Source organism: Ursus arctos, unplaced genomic scaffold, assembly GCF_023065955.2.
Source record: "Ursus arctos isolate Adak ecotype North America unplaced genomic scaffold, UrsArc2.0 scaffold_1, whole genome shotgun sequence".
NCBI classification, from domain to species: domain Eukaryota; kingdom Metazoa; phylum Chordata; class Mammalia; order Carnivora; family Ursidae; genus Ursus; species Ursus arctos.
The window spans coordinates 82,580,774-82,595,123 of record NW_026622763.1 but is presented as its reverse complement, the minus strand read 5'-3'; the positions used below and the strand labels follow the sequence as shown (position 1 = coordinate 82,595,123).

Here is a 14,350-nt window from a genome sequence, read left to right as displayed (position 1 = left end):
AAAATGAAAGGCTGGGAGGCACAAATGAGCACAGGGTATCACTGGATAAAAGGGAAAGCAGAGCAGGAAACACCAGACATTACTTTATAAAGGTACTTTGTATCTTTAAGTTCACTGATGTTCCTCAGGGACATAGTTCATCACTAGATGGTTTGATGGGAGGGTTTATCACTAGATAAGATAGCAGTACTTCATTAAAATTAAAATGATAAGAGTTCATAAATTTAAGTCATTCATTCATTTATCCACAGTCCGTTTCCAGCCTCTCCTAGGTCACTGAATGGGGTCTAATCTGCTAATAGGCTGTTTTCGCAAGGATACAAACTGGCTTCTCTAAAAGCATTCTATATTTTATTTCCCCCTATAAACATTTACTCAATGGGCGTTTGAAATGAAGAGTCTTTTTCAAGCTTCTCTATTTATCTTTCTGCATTTTTCCTATGACATAAATAAGTTTTTCTCTGATTCTGGATAGATCCTACGAAACCTCAATCCCATTAATAGCTGTCCCCTGCCCAGCATGGCAATGTAATGACAAACCCGGCGATGCATTATGCTGTAGAAAATAAAATGAGAAGAGCGAGAAACTGGAGAACAAAGACCAAAAAAAAAAATTTAGTTAAAAATTGGGCTGTTGCATTACTTTCAAGTGATTTAACAGTTAATATGGGAACATAGGTCCTCTTTTTAAGATGTTAATAATGAATTAATGCAAGTATAGTTTCTTCATCAAACCATGGAGAAGCTTTTGAGATAAAGTCTTCAAGGGAAATAAAAAATAAACATTTTGGGGAGTTATGTTAGACACAAAGAAGTGTAGCTTTGTTTCCTTTCACTACACACAGTGTAATATGCAGGTGAAATACTACAGGCAGAAAAGGTCATCGCAATAGGCATTGCTTACTCCAGTCTTTTTCCCATGACCTATCAGACAGGATTCTGTGGGATATGTTTCCATAGGGAATCATCTTCACTCCTTGGGGACAGCATGCCAAGTAAGCTCTAGTCAATGCTTTATAATGAATCGTACTATCATTCTTCTCTCTCTCGTAATTCCTCTGTTCTCTGGCTATTTGTCTCCTTCTCCTGACCTACTACCATCAGAATGGTAAAGTGGAGCTCTAACATAATGGATGTAAAGGGGGAAGAGTTTTAGGACCTTCCAACTGCTTGAACTGTTGAATATTCAATATATTGAATATTGAAATATTCACAGGTATTTTGAAGCCCCAGAATCAAACTCAAGTACTAGCTGGTTAAACGGAGGGTTTGTGCTTTCTGCATGGATCTCCATGTCTGCCATGAGTATGGCTATGATCCCCAGCCCAGACTCTCCCAACAGCTATTGCTGTAATGTAAGTCTCCTAAATCTTTGTAGAACAAAGAGAGACAACACTTTCTTCTGGTTTTAGCAGCATCCTTTTTCTTTCTTTCCGTGACACAGGCTTTTAACACTTACCCCAATAGCTGCTAAGATTGGGGCTTGATAAATCCACTTGAAGTTTCCAGCACTAAGTTCCCAGCATCTGAGACATGAAAAAGAACTTTCGTGAATAAATTGGCAAAACAAATAGGCAGTGAGAATTAAGTAGCATTTTAAGTTTAACTGAACATTCCAGTCTCAAGTTCTTGATTAAAAAATAAGTCGACAAAAAGAAATCTCATAAAACACTCAAACCAGTAAAAAAAATATATAACGGGTCCTGGGTTCTATACAATTAACTATAAAGGATTATAAATATCGTTTATTTTTATAGCAACAAGATTTAAAACCACATTTCCAGAGCCACAAAAAATTATTGTCTTTTAAATGTGGTGCACACAGGGGCGTCTGAGTGGCTCAGTCTGTTGAGAGTCTAATTCTTGGTTTTGGCTCAGGTCATGATCTCAGGGTTCTGGGATAGATCCCCATATCAGGCTCCACACTCAGTGGGGAGTCTGCTTTCCCTCTGCCTCTCCCTCTGCCCTTCCCTCCCACTCTCTCTCTCTCTCTCTCTGAAATAATCCTAAATAAATAGATAAATGTGGTGCACCTGATATTTCATTTTTCTTATCACTAGAAGATAAAGTCCTCTTACTTCCAGAAGTTCCAGCAATTTTACATTATACCTCCACATGCAGAATACTGACAATAATGCGTGTCATTCTTATCCATCAAAACGCAATAGAAAGCTGACAGTAATGCAAATGATTTTTGTTGGTAGGAATGCAACAGAAAGCGAGATGCAAATGGTTTTTGTGCATAGAAATGAAAACTGGTGTGTTCAGTGGGATGTGATTGATCCTTACCTTGTGAATACTGAATTGTTGCATGCATTTATAAATTTATTTCGGTGTTCGTTTTGCTAAATACAGGCATGTGATTTCTTTATTTCTTCTTTGAACAAGTTAATAACATCTTACTGCTTCCTTCAATAATTAGTGAGTTAAAAAATCTTTGACAAGTGCTCATTTTATATCTGCATAAAATCCATGATTTTATCTTTAAAAGTTCGTTTTTAGCAGTCCTTAGTGAAAATGCCATATAATTTACCTATTTGTTATGTTTATCCTCTGCTTCACTCCCACCCCAGCTAGAATTTATTTTCTCCATGAACAGGGATCATTGTTCTTATTTTCTGATGTATTATAGGTGCCTAGAATAACAGAGCATATAGGCAGTCAACAAATATTTATTGCATTGAACTGAATTCAAAATAGGTTTGACTCAATCTCGCTCAGTCTGGTTTATGATGTAGTTCTTACACTGGAATAAATGGAACAGTGTTGAGAAAAACTAGTTGCACTTGAAATCTTAAAGTAGCAGTTTAAAGTGTTTTTATACATGAAAGATACATAAATAAAAGCCTCAGTTTCTTTCTTCTTAGATAACACCTAGCACTGATTGTGGGGATAATAAGTGAAATTTTATAAAGAAATTTTAGGGATATAATGATAATTTTTTAATTCTAGACGATAAACTTATCAAGAAGTTACTTTTAAATTAATGAACAAATTCTGGATAATAAAAAGCTATTTCAACTATTCCTTGAAGGTGAAACATTTTCAGTACATGGGTAATGACTATATTATTTTTACATTTTAATATTTCTATATAGGCAATACATTCTCATTTCAAAAATCAAACTGTATAAAAAGACAACCATTGAGACATCTCAGTCCTTCCCATGTTCCTATCTTCCTCAGCCCCTGCCTCTCTCCTCATAGGTAATGTCTTTTATGAGTTTATTTGATATGCTTCCAGTGTTTTCTTATGCATTTACAGATACAAATATTACAATCTTATTTTCCCCTACCCTACAAAAAATGCAGTGTATACTCGGTTCTGCAACTGTCTCTTTCCTTTTATCAGTGTATTTTTTTAATTTCTTTTGATATCAGTACCAAGACAGCTCAGTAGCACAGCATTCCATTGGAAGGATGTACCACAATTGAATCAACTAGACCTCAAGACCAAAGTGTAATTTCAGCCCCACCACATTGAAATCTGCAAAGTCAATGGACGTGAAGTTTGCATAACATGGAAATATCAAAGACATGGAAATATCAAAGACAGGGAAATTTTGCACTTGCACATTATTAAACATTTCTTAGCATTATCTGCACATGTCTACGCTTCACATTATTCAACCAGACAAGAAGGATAAAAGAGTGTTCCTGAGTTGTGCAGAACATCTATCACACTGCCCTAAAAAGGTTTTCTACTAAATGAAAAGTGGCATATATTATTATAGGAATATAAATTGAATACTGATTCACTAGCTACAAGACTCCTAGATTCTGTAAATTTTCTTTTTCTTTGACATTTGGTAATATCTTCACAATCTTCTCTCTTTGACTCAATAACATTTCATCATTGTGTCTCCTAACACATTGCAACTCAATTGCACAATTCCAGCTCTGCAAAATACTTATATTTGGAAATAGGTCAAAACCAGTTACCCCTAATAACAGGAAAAACTTGACTTTGGTAGTTTTCAATGTCAAAGCTTCAAATTTGCTCCTTGATATGAAAGGCGACTGAGATTTCAGGTTTTTTTTTTTTTTAAGAAAATGCTATTAATCCTTGTTTTTCATTAATTCTTCCCTGTCCCAGCTCACACTGTGTTTGGTAACATGGCTCAGAAACTACCCTCTATTCAGACTTTGTAAATGAAATTTTAACACTAGAAAATGCAGAAATGAGTGTCAGTAAAAATGCAGTTCTGAAAGGTGAGGATGAAGCACAGAGGTCTGCCTAGAAGGTAGGACTCTCTACAGTCAGAATTGGGAGCAGGAAATGCATTGTTCTGCAGGCGGGATCCAGGGAAATGAACACTGCATTGTGTCCACAACTCACAATCTGAGAAGAGGAAGTACAGAAGCTCTGAGAGCCATGCAGATTTCCTAGACATGATAGAGGCTATCTTTTCTTTTCTTTTTTTTTTTTAAAGATTTTATTTATTTATTTGACAGAGATAGAGACAGCCAGCGAGAGAGGGAACACAAGCAGGGGGAGTGGGAGAGGAAGAAGCAGGCTCATAGCATAGGAGTCTGATGTGGGGCTCGATCCTATAACACCGGGATCACGCCCTGAGCCGAAGGCAGACGCTTAACCGCTGTGCCACCCAGGCGCCCCTATCTTTTCTTGGTCCTTTGCATTATGGGACCCATCTTTCCTGCAGGCATTCCATTTCCTTTGCATGAGCAGGAGGAAGGTAATAAGGTATCATATAAGGTGTTTTGCTTTTGCAATAAAAAGAAAGAGAAACAAAAATACTCACTTTTTAAGCTCATTTGTCCAATCAAAACTATCCAACTCTTTTACCTTACCTTAGCCAAATAACTTTTGATAGAATTTTAGAACTATAAGACTTCCTTTGTATATTCAATAGCATTTAGAGTGTCTTCCAAAACTGGATCTGATCTGCTTACCTTTAAATGGCCAAGATGCACAGAAAATCAGAGTTCTAGCTTTGAAAGGCCAGATCAGAAAAGGAAGAATCTCAAACTCTTCTAGGAGACAGGAGCAGAGACCCCATTTGTCCTTTGGAGATGCTCAAGGTCTCTCTCTACCTGAACTTTGGGACAGAGCACTATATGTAGGTCAGATTACCCTCAAGGAAACCCACAAAAACTTTCTATCTAGAGACAAGCTAAGTTCCATGAAAAATCAACTTAGGCAATTTTGAAATCATGCCATGTATGTGATAATACAGTTTTATTTTATATGCAAAATAAACATAAAATGACCCCTTAACCCAATTATCACGCTCAGATCAGGGCACTATAGAATTCAAGATTTTATTCCGAGTTGATAGGAATAAATATTTTGCAAGAGGAGTCACATGCTCTAACTTTCATTTAATTTTTTTACATTAATTCAACTGTTTTAGAGCAATATTCAGTATCAGTTGAATTTTTTTAAAAATATTATGTACCTAAAGGATTCTTCAGCTCAAAAACAATAAACTGTTTTCCTTGAAAAACAATAGTTTTTGCTTGAAAATACATATGACTATTAATGGTTTATGGTTTAATTTATGATTTTCAAGAAAGAATACAAGATAACTAAGAAAACTAAATACCTAATTCAATATAAAATGCATTGTGAATATATTTGCTTGCTTTCTGGGCTCAAGACTTGGAACGTTGAATGAGTCAAAATTGCTACAGGGTTTGAAGATGCAACCTGATGTCTCTGTGTCTTTTATTCATCTCCCAAATGAGGGGACTGAGCCAAAAAATGCCTTAGGATTTACCTTCTCTAAAATTCCAAATCTAAGTTACACGGTTCCACATCTCAGGGTAAAATTATTTAGCATTATCTAGTACCTCTTTACTAACTCAACCCCCCCCCCCAAGAAATCAAATAGCAGACACTGTAAGTTTTCCTTGACATTTCCAGTATCATTGTACACGTACAGCAATGATGCTAATGTTGATAATATTATCCCTCAATTATTAACGCCATATTTGTATAGAAGCTGGAGCTTCCAAAGCCCTTTCATAAATGGGCTCTTATCTGATTTTCAAATCTAGCCTCTGCAGACTCAATCTTACTCATAGCCACAAATATTCTCATTTTACAAATGGGAAGGCTGAGACTGAGGGAAACTGCCACAGATAACGAATGGATTAGAAAATACATTTCATAGTAACTCACAAGCTGCATTGAGTCAAACTTCATCTTTGCTCAATAGACACTTAGCAAATCGAGGAAATAGCCAAATAGATTCATAAGAACTGACCAGCAAGCATTGGAGAGTTCTCTATTGTAAAACACAGAATTTCATCCCTGCCCATTTGTAATTCATAGCTGTTGTTGTTGTTGTTGTTGTTAAATCTGACAGTTCCACATGCACATCACGAGAAATAGGATAGTATATAAGAAAGGGATAATTATAGAATCTACAAACAAAATGCTACAGGAAGTTGATAAGGAAGATTTTACATGGGGGAAGAGTGCATTTGAAACACACTGAAGTGACAGAGTCCTTGTAGTTATGGTTTTCCTTTCTGAACACCATGAAATGCAGTTACAGTTTTATCACGTGAATGAGAAACACACGTGCTAGGAGACAACGTTGTATGTTTACATGCAATACAAATGCACAAGCTTGAACTCATATCTCAGCAAAAAACTGAACTATTGAAAAGTCCGTAATAGGTGATGGACTATTTCTGATTAAGAGAATAGGAGGAACTACAAGTGGTAGAAGGACAAAGGGTAGATATAATGAAGGTAAGAAAAACTGTCCAATGTACAATGGGCATTGTCCACCATGCACTCCTCATTACCGGGGGTCTTTAAGCCACTGAAGGGTAAGCAGCAGTCAGTGATATTGTAAAAGGAATCGCTCTACAACCTTCCTCCTCCACAGAAAATAAATACCACTGATCTTAATAGAAACCTCTAGTCTGCCCATTGTATTTATTGAGCCTCTGGAGCCTGACTGTCTAGACAAATTCCTTCTCTATCACTTGTGGCTAAAGCAATGCCGGGTACAACTTTTCTGACCTTGGGGTCTCATAGGGTTAAGAGAAAGTTCAATTAAATCAATATTTGCAGAACCCTTAGAAAGTGCCTGGAATGTGGGTATCATTCAAAAATGCTAGCTTCATCTTTATTATTACTTTTCTCCAATTTTTCCTCTGCATGCTGGTAATGATCTTTATAAAATGCAAACTTGTTGTCATTATCACTGAAAAAAACCCTAACCATCATAGTATGACCTATAAAGGTCTGGAAGATTTGGCCCCCATCTCATCTCCAGCCTCATTTTTAAGCTCTTACTTTAGCAGAATCAAGGTTCCACTGCCTTGATAGGATAAATATCATCAGCTAGGATTAATGAAAGGATAAGTCCTGCTTTCTAATGGAATAACAATAAACAAAAACATTATTTTTGATCAGATATCATGTATAGGTATAAATTAATGAAATGATTAAGGGAATAATACTTGCCAATAAGTATTTAATACTTACTATTCTAAGCCCTAGGGTGTTCTATATACATTCTCTCATTCAATCTTACTACATCCCTGTGAAGAGTAATATTCATTTACCCACATTTTATTGATGAGAAAACAAAGCTCAGAGAGGTCAGGTAGTGCATTTGTTGTCAGAGAACCAAGAAGTAGCAGAACAGGCCTGTGAGTTACCTGCACCTGAACTCTTCCTCATCATGTTCCCGTTTAGTGCCTCCTAGCTGTCAGGCTCTGTGCTATGGTTTGTCTGTATTAATGTCATTTATACATTATTATCTCTGTTCTATATTAAGAAATGGACATACAAAGAGGTCATGTGTGTTTCCCATGGTCTCAAAACTAATAGCTGAACCAAGACTTGAATTAAGTCTGAGAAAAAGCATCCTTCACTATCACTCAGCACCACTGCCCTGTACTTTAATATGCTGCTTTAGGGGCGCCTGGGTGGCTCAGTCAGGTAAGCTTCTGCCCTCGGCTCAGGCCATGATCCCAGGGTCCTGGGATAGAGTCCTGCGTCAGGCTCCCTGATCAGCAGGGAGCCTGTTTCTCCCTTTCCTCCATGCTCATGCTTTCTCTTGCTATCTCTGTCACTATCTAAGTCTCTCTCAAACAAATAAATAAAATCTAAAATAAAATAAAATGCTGTTTTAAATTAACCCCTGGCTACTTGAAAATCCTAGTGAATCACTAGGATGGATTCCACTTCTAATGTGTTTATTTTTTAAAAAACATTTAATTATGCCATAGAAGACCAAAAAAAAGGGGGGGGGATGGTTTATCACCTACTTCAAATAAGTAGGTGATAGTGGAGCCCATATGTGTTAAATATAAGTATAACTGGGCACTAAATATCCGTGATATACCTGGGGCGCCTGGATGGCTCAGTCAGTTAAGCTTCCCATTCTTGGTTTCGGCTCGGGTCATGACCTCAGGGTTGTGAGATCAAGCCTTCCGTAGGACTCCCTGCTCAGCACAGAGTCAGCTTGAGATTCTCTCTCTCCCTCTCTCTCTGCCCCTCCCTCCACTTGCACTCTCTCTCTCTATCGCTCTCTAAAATGAATAAATAAAATTTTAATAAATCAATAAGTAAATATTCATGATACACCAAATCTTTGAGGCATAAAATATCCCTGATACACAGGAAGTGCTCAATATTCTTGACATCTTAATTTAGCCCCTGATTGGTGAAACCCATGCCCACATATCCGTTGCCCAAGGAACACAAATAAAACCTAGAGCTGTTTAGTAGACTAGCTGGCAAACTACAGCTATGACCAGGCATACTTGCCTCCCATCAATATGAGAAAGCAAACGTGTGTCATTGGCCCAGGACACCTTCTGTCTGTGGCTCTCCTCGCTACAACCCCATCTCTGGTCTTCATACCCACACCATCAAGTGGGGAAGGCGGATGTGGCACAGGTTGAGAGAGGAGATCTGAATATTGCCCATCCTGGGACTCAGGTGGTGTGGTCCTTCCACATGCTTGCATCATAACCTGTGTGTTAACTTATCCATCTCTTTCCCTTTGCTTCTCACAATATATTTTAAAATGATATCATAAACTAAAGAGGTCAAGCATCCTAATCTGGTCTGTGAGTCTTTCTGTTCCATGAGCTCTGGGATGGATAGCTTGCTGGTAATGTATCAAAGCCTCCGATCACATCAAGGTAATTTCCTACATGACATCCCTGAGGGGACATGTAATTAACAATAGCGGCAAGTGTCAATTCCAGGCAGGAAGACAGAGTCTTGAGAAAATCTGAAGCTCTCTCTTTACCTCTCCTTTTTCACTCACCTTGCATCAGCCAGAGTTGCTCGTGCCACAGCCCAGGCCACAACAAATGCTGCTGGGAACCCTGCAATCAAAAAGAGATTCAGAGACCATATTTACTTTAATATTAAGGGAATTTTTAATCTCATACTCAGCACACATAAGAATATACTGGTAAAAGTTGAGAGAGAAAAACAGACACGAAAAATGTTGATATATCAACAAGAAATTCCACTTAGTTTTCTTCTTGTCCACTCAACTATGAGCCAGGTACATTGTTGTCATTTGTTCCTGAAAGTCTAAAGATTGAAAGTTGGCCCAATTTTCCCTTGAAGGATGTAGGATCAAGCTATACGGGCAGGGGATAGAAGTTACTGGGGCCAGAAGCAGGCAGCGGTTGGAGCAATGGACTTTGACTCTTGCCACACGGACAGCTGCATCCTTTCAAGGAGGAGTGAAGCAACATGACAGATGTCATCAGGAGCAGCAGGAGGCTGTCATTTTAAAAAGTTAGAACTTGGCCATTCAAAAAGTGCAAGCCATAGAGAAGCTATACTGAGAAGTTATTAAATTGGGAAGTTTTGATCAGGCTTGCCTCTTTTGGGGGAGTTCATATTGGCTCAAGACAAGCATTTACATGAATTTAGGCTGCAGGGAAGGGTGGCTGCTCTGTGAGTTTGGTGATTTGAGTGTGAGGTATGTATCCCTCATAAATGTTAGACACCATGTGAGCTAGCAATGTCAAATCTATTACACGGACTTTCCAAGAGTCCGAAAAGGCTGCCTACGGTAAAGGATGACTGTTCAGTTCATGTTATAGTTGATTAGACTCTGACATCACACACAAAAAATCACAAATCATAACTTTTAGGGAACATGACAAAACAGGGCCAAAGGACTTAACGGACAACTTCTCATTCTGTGGAATTTATGAAAGTGGTTTAAAGAAAGGAAAGAGAGAGCATAATGGAAACACTGCAGAAATTAAGAAGCACCTTAAAATGGAGAGAAAAAGTTTTAATCTAACTTAGACCATTCTTTATTAAACACAATATTAAATTCTTTTAAAAACAAACTTGTAATTTTTCAAATTTTTTTTTAGCAAAAAAAGTGAAAAAGAATAGGTTCAGATGAAGAACACCACCACTGAAAGTGAAAATAAAATGATACACTGCAATAGAAAACTTGTTGGCCTCCTCAGTGATCATCTAGTTGAATTTAACTTCAGCCTGCCTATGTGGCTATTTAATTTTATGATTCTACATTTGAATTTTATTTATTATTTGCATAGAACATCTAAATTTCAAATGTCATAAAAAATATGTTTGAATTCTATGAACCAGGAAATTGTTTTTGTCAAAATAGATCTACCCAATCCTGGTTATTTCTTAGGTTCAGTTCACATATTTTATCTATCTTTCTACCCACCTATGTATCTACGCACCCACCTATCCATCCATCCGTCCATCCATCCGTCCATCCATCCATCCATCCATCCATCCCATAACCATTCACTAAGTGCCTATGTATGTGTCAAAGATTGTTCTAGTTTCAGAAGATAAAACAATAAACAGATCAACAATATCCCTGTCTTTTTAAAGCACACTCTGGAAGGAGATGCAAGATTAATAACATAACTTTGGTTATCAATCAGCACTACGAAGAAAAAACAAGAATGATGCTGTATAACGGAGTAGAGCTCCTTCTGACGGGGAGGTTCAAAGAGGCCTGAAGTAGCCCCCCTTCCTGTTCTGCTGCCTTGGCTCACTTTAAAAAGTACCTGCCTTTGATCAGCATTTTCACATTTTCTCATTTGCAGGTCTTTATCTTTTGCTTCCTTTATAATCTCCCAATCAAGCGATTTCCTGAATGATGTTCTATACACACTGATCAATGGGGCTTGAGTTGGAACTCGATCTTAGATGATAATTATAACAAATGTCTTATATCGGACAACATGTCTTAATGAAATTACTTTTCTCATCATCTTGGAAGACTCTCACTCACAAAACTACCACAGAGGCAACCACGGAGGAAAAAGAATCGAAACCATTCTGGGATTTAAGGATTTTTGACCACCAATCTTAGTATCATAGTATTACATAATTGAGAACACATAAATCTAGGTGGAAATGTTTGAAATTTAGATGTTATTTTAAATTTAAACGCTAATTGAAGTAAATTTTAATGTAAATTTGAATGGTACTCAATATATGCATTTCCTTTGAGAACTGAGTTATCTTCAGAAAATGTCAGTATAAATAAGTGATTCTGAGAGGGAGGCAATCTCTAGTTTAAAAATAAACAGATGTGGGTTCTCATGTGGCTCCATCACTACTTTCCTTTAAAATGAGGTTTTGGACTAACTAATCCTAGTCAAAATGTTTTAACAATTAAATCCTTCCTTCAAATAAAAACGTATGCAGCAGCCCAGTGCATAAAACAGAAATGCTTTGAAGTCAAAGAGGATAAAAAGGATCTTCTCATCTTGGTCTATGTAGTTTCATCTTGTTTTGGATATTTTAGAAGCTTCGAAGAACCACACCTCAGCCTTACCCTCCTCATGTGGTACTACTTAGTATAGTGAAATCACAGGTTGATCATAAAGTGTAAAGTTAGTCCTAAAAATTAGATCCATCATGACATAGGATGCCTAGCTTTGCTACACACAGTGTCTTACCAACCAGAAACTTTCGATTCCCCTAGGAATCCATCTATGTTAACTGCTCAGACACGAAGTTCTAGGCTATGCTTTCAGTTGCCTCACTACTCATCACAGACTGCTGAGATTCAATATCCATCACCTAGGTTTCTATTTATTGAACTTTAGAAAAGCTACTCCTCCTGAGATAGAATTGCTGCAGGAAACAAAAGAAATATTTTAAAAATACATCTAATTTGTAGTCCAAAAAATTGCTGTAGAAGAATAGAGTAAGGCATTGTGAGAAAGGACCAGTCTGAAACAGAAGAGCTACAATAAAAAAGAAAATATATTTACTGAATTAAATATTGCCAGTGGGCAGAAACTGTAAAAGGTCAAATTGATGGAGATGAAGGAAAATCTTGAAACCAGGTGAACTCACGGAGATAAATCTACAGAACTGTTACAAATGTCAATCGAAACGTGACTATAATTTGTTTTCTTTTAAAGAGGTAATAATCTACATAATCTTTAATGGTTAGGAGTAAAACCCCAAATTACACCTGAAAAATTTGGGGAAAATGATAAGCAGAGAGATTCAAATTCTGTATCTTTCATAAAGTAGGGTTAAAATATTGATCTTTTATTGACTCTAATTGTTAAATGTAATTTTAACTTTAAAGCAACCTTCAGTAGAACTAATACTGGCCTTAAAAATCATAAGGGAAGGGTGAAGAAGACTTTCTAGGTTTTTAAATTTTGCTTGAAGTCAATTGAAGATTTTTAATTGTGTAAAGGTATTATATTGGTTATCCTAAATAATTTTTTTGGAGAACAGGTTTCATAAATATTTGGAATATAATATGTATGATCAGAACAGACAAACACAAAAGAAAATAACCTACTGGGTCAGACTCATGCTTATTGTGTGTAGAGACTTCAACACATTATATCTGTATTTCAATTATATTTACTGCCAACTGGATAATCAAAAAATAATTGCTGAATTGAGATCACCTGATACAGAGATAATAAAACTGGAACTGTATTATCTTCTCCTAATTATTTTCAGAGAATACAGAATATGAAAATATTCTACAAGAAAGCTTGGCAGCGGAGACATGACTGCATGACATAATCAGGATAGGTGATCTTATATGATAATATGTACATTCTGGCATCTTCTCCGACAGCTGAAAATTAAGAATGGTTGCTAATATAGAGGGAAATTACCACATTAAGGATAAAGAAATAAGATTGACACGTTTTAAATATAGAATCAAATATATAGAAAGAATAATGTATACTTGGAAGAACAAAATGGAACCAAGAATAAAGTGCCTTATTTATGAGAAAATTGAGGCAAGAAGAGGGAAAATTAAGAATGTGGTTGGTTGAAAGAAAAATATAGTCATCATTGGAATCTGCCTTTACTCCTCTATACATCTTGTTTTGTGATGATGTGTAAAAACAGTTATTTTAAACATCTGCCTTCAATTTACTAATGGTCAGATATGGCATCTGCTCCTCTTTAGATTGTAATTTCCTTTCCTTCCAATTTATTCTTGAGAATCAGCAAAAGCAATGTAAATAATATAGCTCCACACATCACTATAATGTGAGTAATAAAGGTCTGACTATTTATTTAGCTGAAGAGAGCTTAAAATTATCATGATTGGGTCCCATGAGTAACAAAGGAATCCAAGCAAGTTCTCTTCTCTAGTGAAGGCAATAAATCACATCATTGGAAGAAAGTACGAAATTGGTTTCATTATAAATTACTCTAGCAAAGGATCCTGCAAAGCAGCTCTAATGTTTTTGGTAATTGTTTTTCTTAACGGAGTTTAGAAAAATGAGTTAGAAATCCAAAATGATATTCTAAAATCAGACTGTCAGTGGTGAGGGGAAAATAGTCTATTAATCAAATAGACTTAGGTATTTAATTCATTAAACAGTAGCTGCAGTTAAGTAATGGAGAGATATTCTTTTTTTTAAAGATTTTATTTATTTATTTATTTGAGAGAGAGAGCACATGTGCATGCACACGCGTGAGTGGGGGAAGGAGCAAAGGCAGAGAACCTCAAGCAGACTTCGAACTGAGTGTGCAGCCTGATGCAGGGCTCGAGGCAGGACCCACCGGGGGCTCAACCTCACGACCCTGAGACCATGACCCTGAGATCATGACCTGAGCTGAAACCAAGAGTTGGACACTTAACAGACTGAGCTACCCAGGCAGCCCAGTAGTGGGGAAATACTCTTGAAAGAATAGTACTATAATTATGTACAATCTAGACTAGAGCATTTTTTTTAATGGAGTTGCAGAGAGTCAGAAGGTAGACCAAGTGTGGAACTGTAATTCTATAAAGATTGGTTATTAGTGTTTTAGATTGTGGTTAATTAACTGTGTGTGATATATCACAAGTAAAATGCTTTTCAAAGCAAACTTCCATGGGAAGCCTACTTGTTT

General features: G+C 36.7%; 1 protein-coding gene across 1 annotated transcript in view; it reads right to left on the bottom strand.

The window, feature by feature from the left end:
* PTH2R (parathyroid hormone 2 receptor) overlaps nucleotides 1-14,350 on the bottom strand; it is a 55,920-nt gene that overhangs the window by 17,902 nt on the left and 23,668 nt on the right. Inside the window, exons 7-8 of the mRNA XM_026492054.4 lie at nucleotides 9,267-9,327; nucleotides 1,460-1,526 (exon numbers count right to left, since the gene is read on the bottom strand). Coding sequence (XP_026347839.3) covers nucleotides 1,460-1,526; nucleotides 9,267-9,327 — 128 coding nt within the window. The remainder of the gene's footprint in view (nucleotides 1-1,459; nucleotides 1,527-9,266; nucleotides 9,328-14,350) is intronic.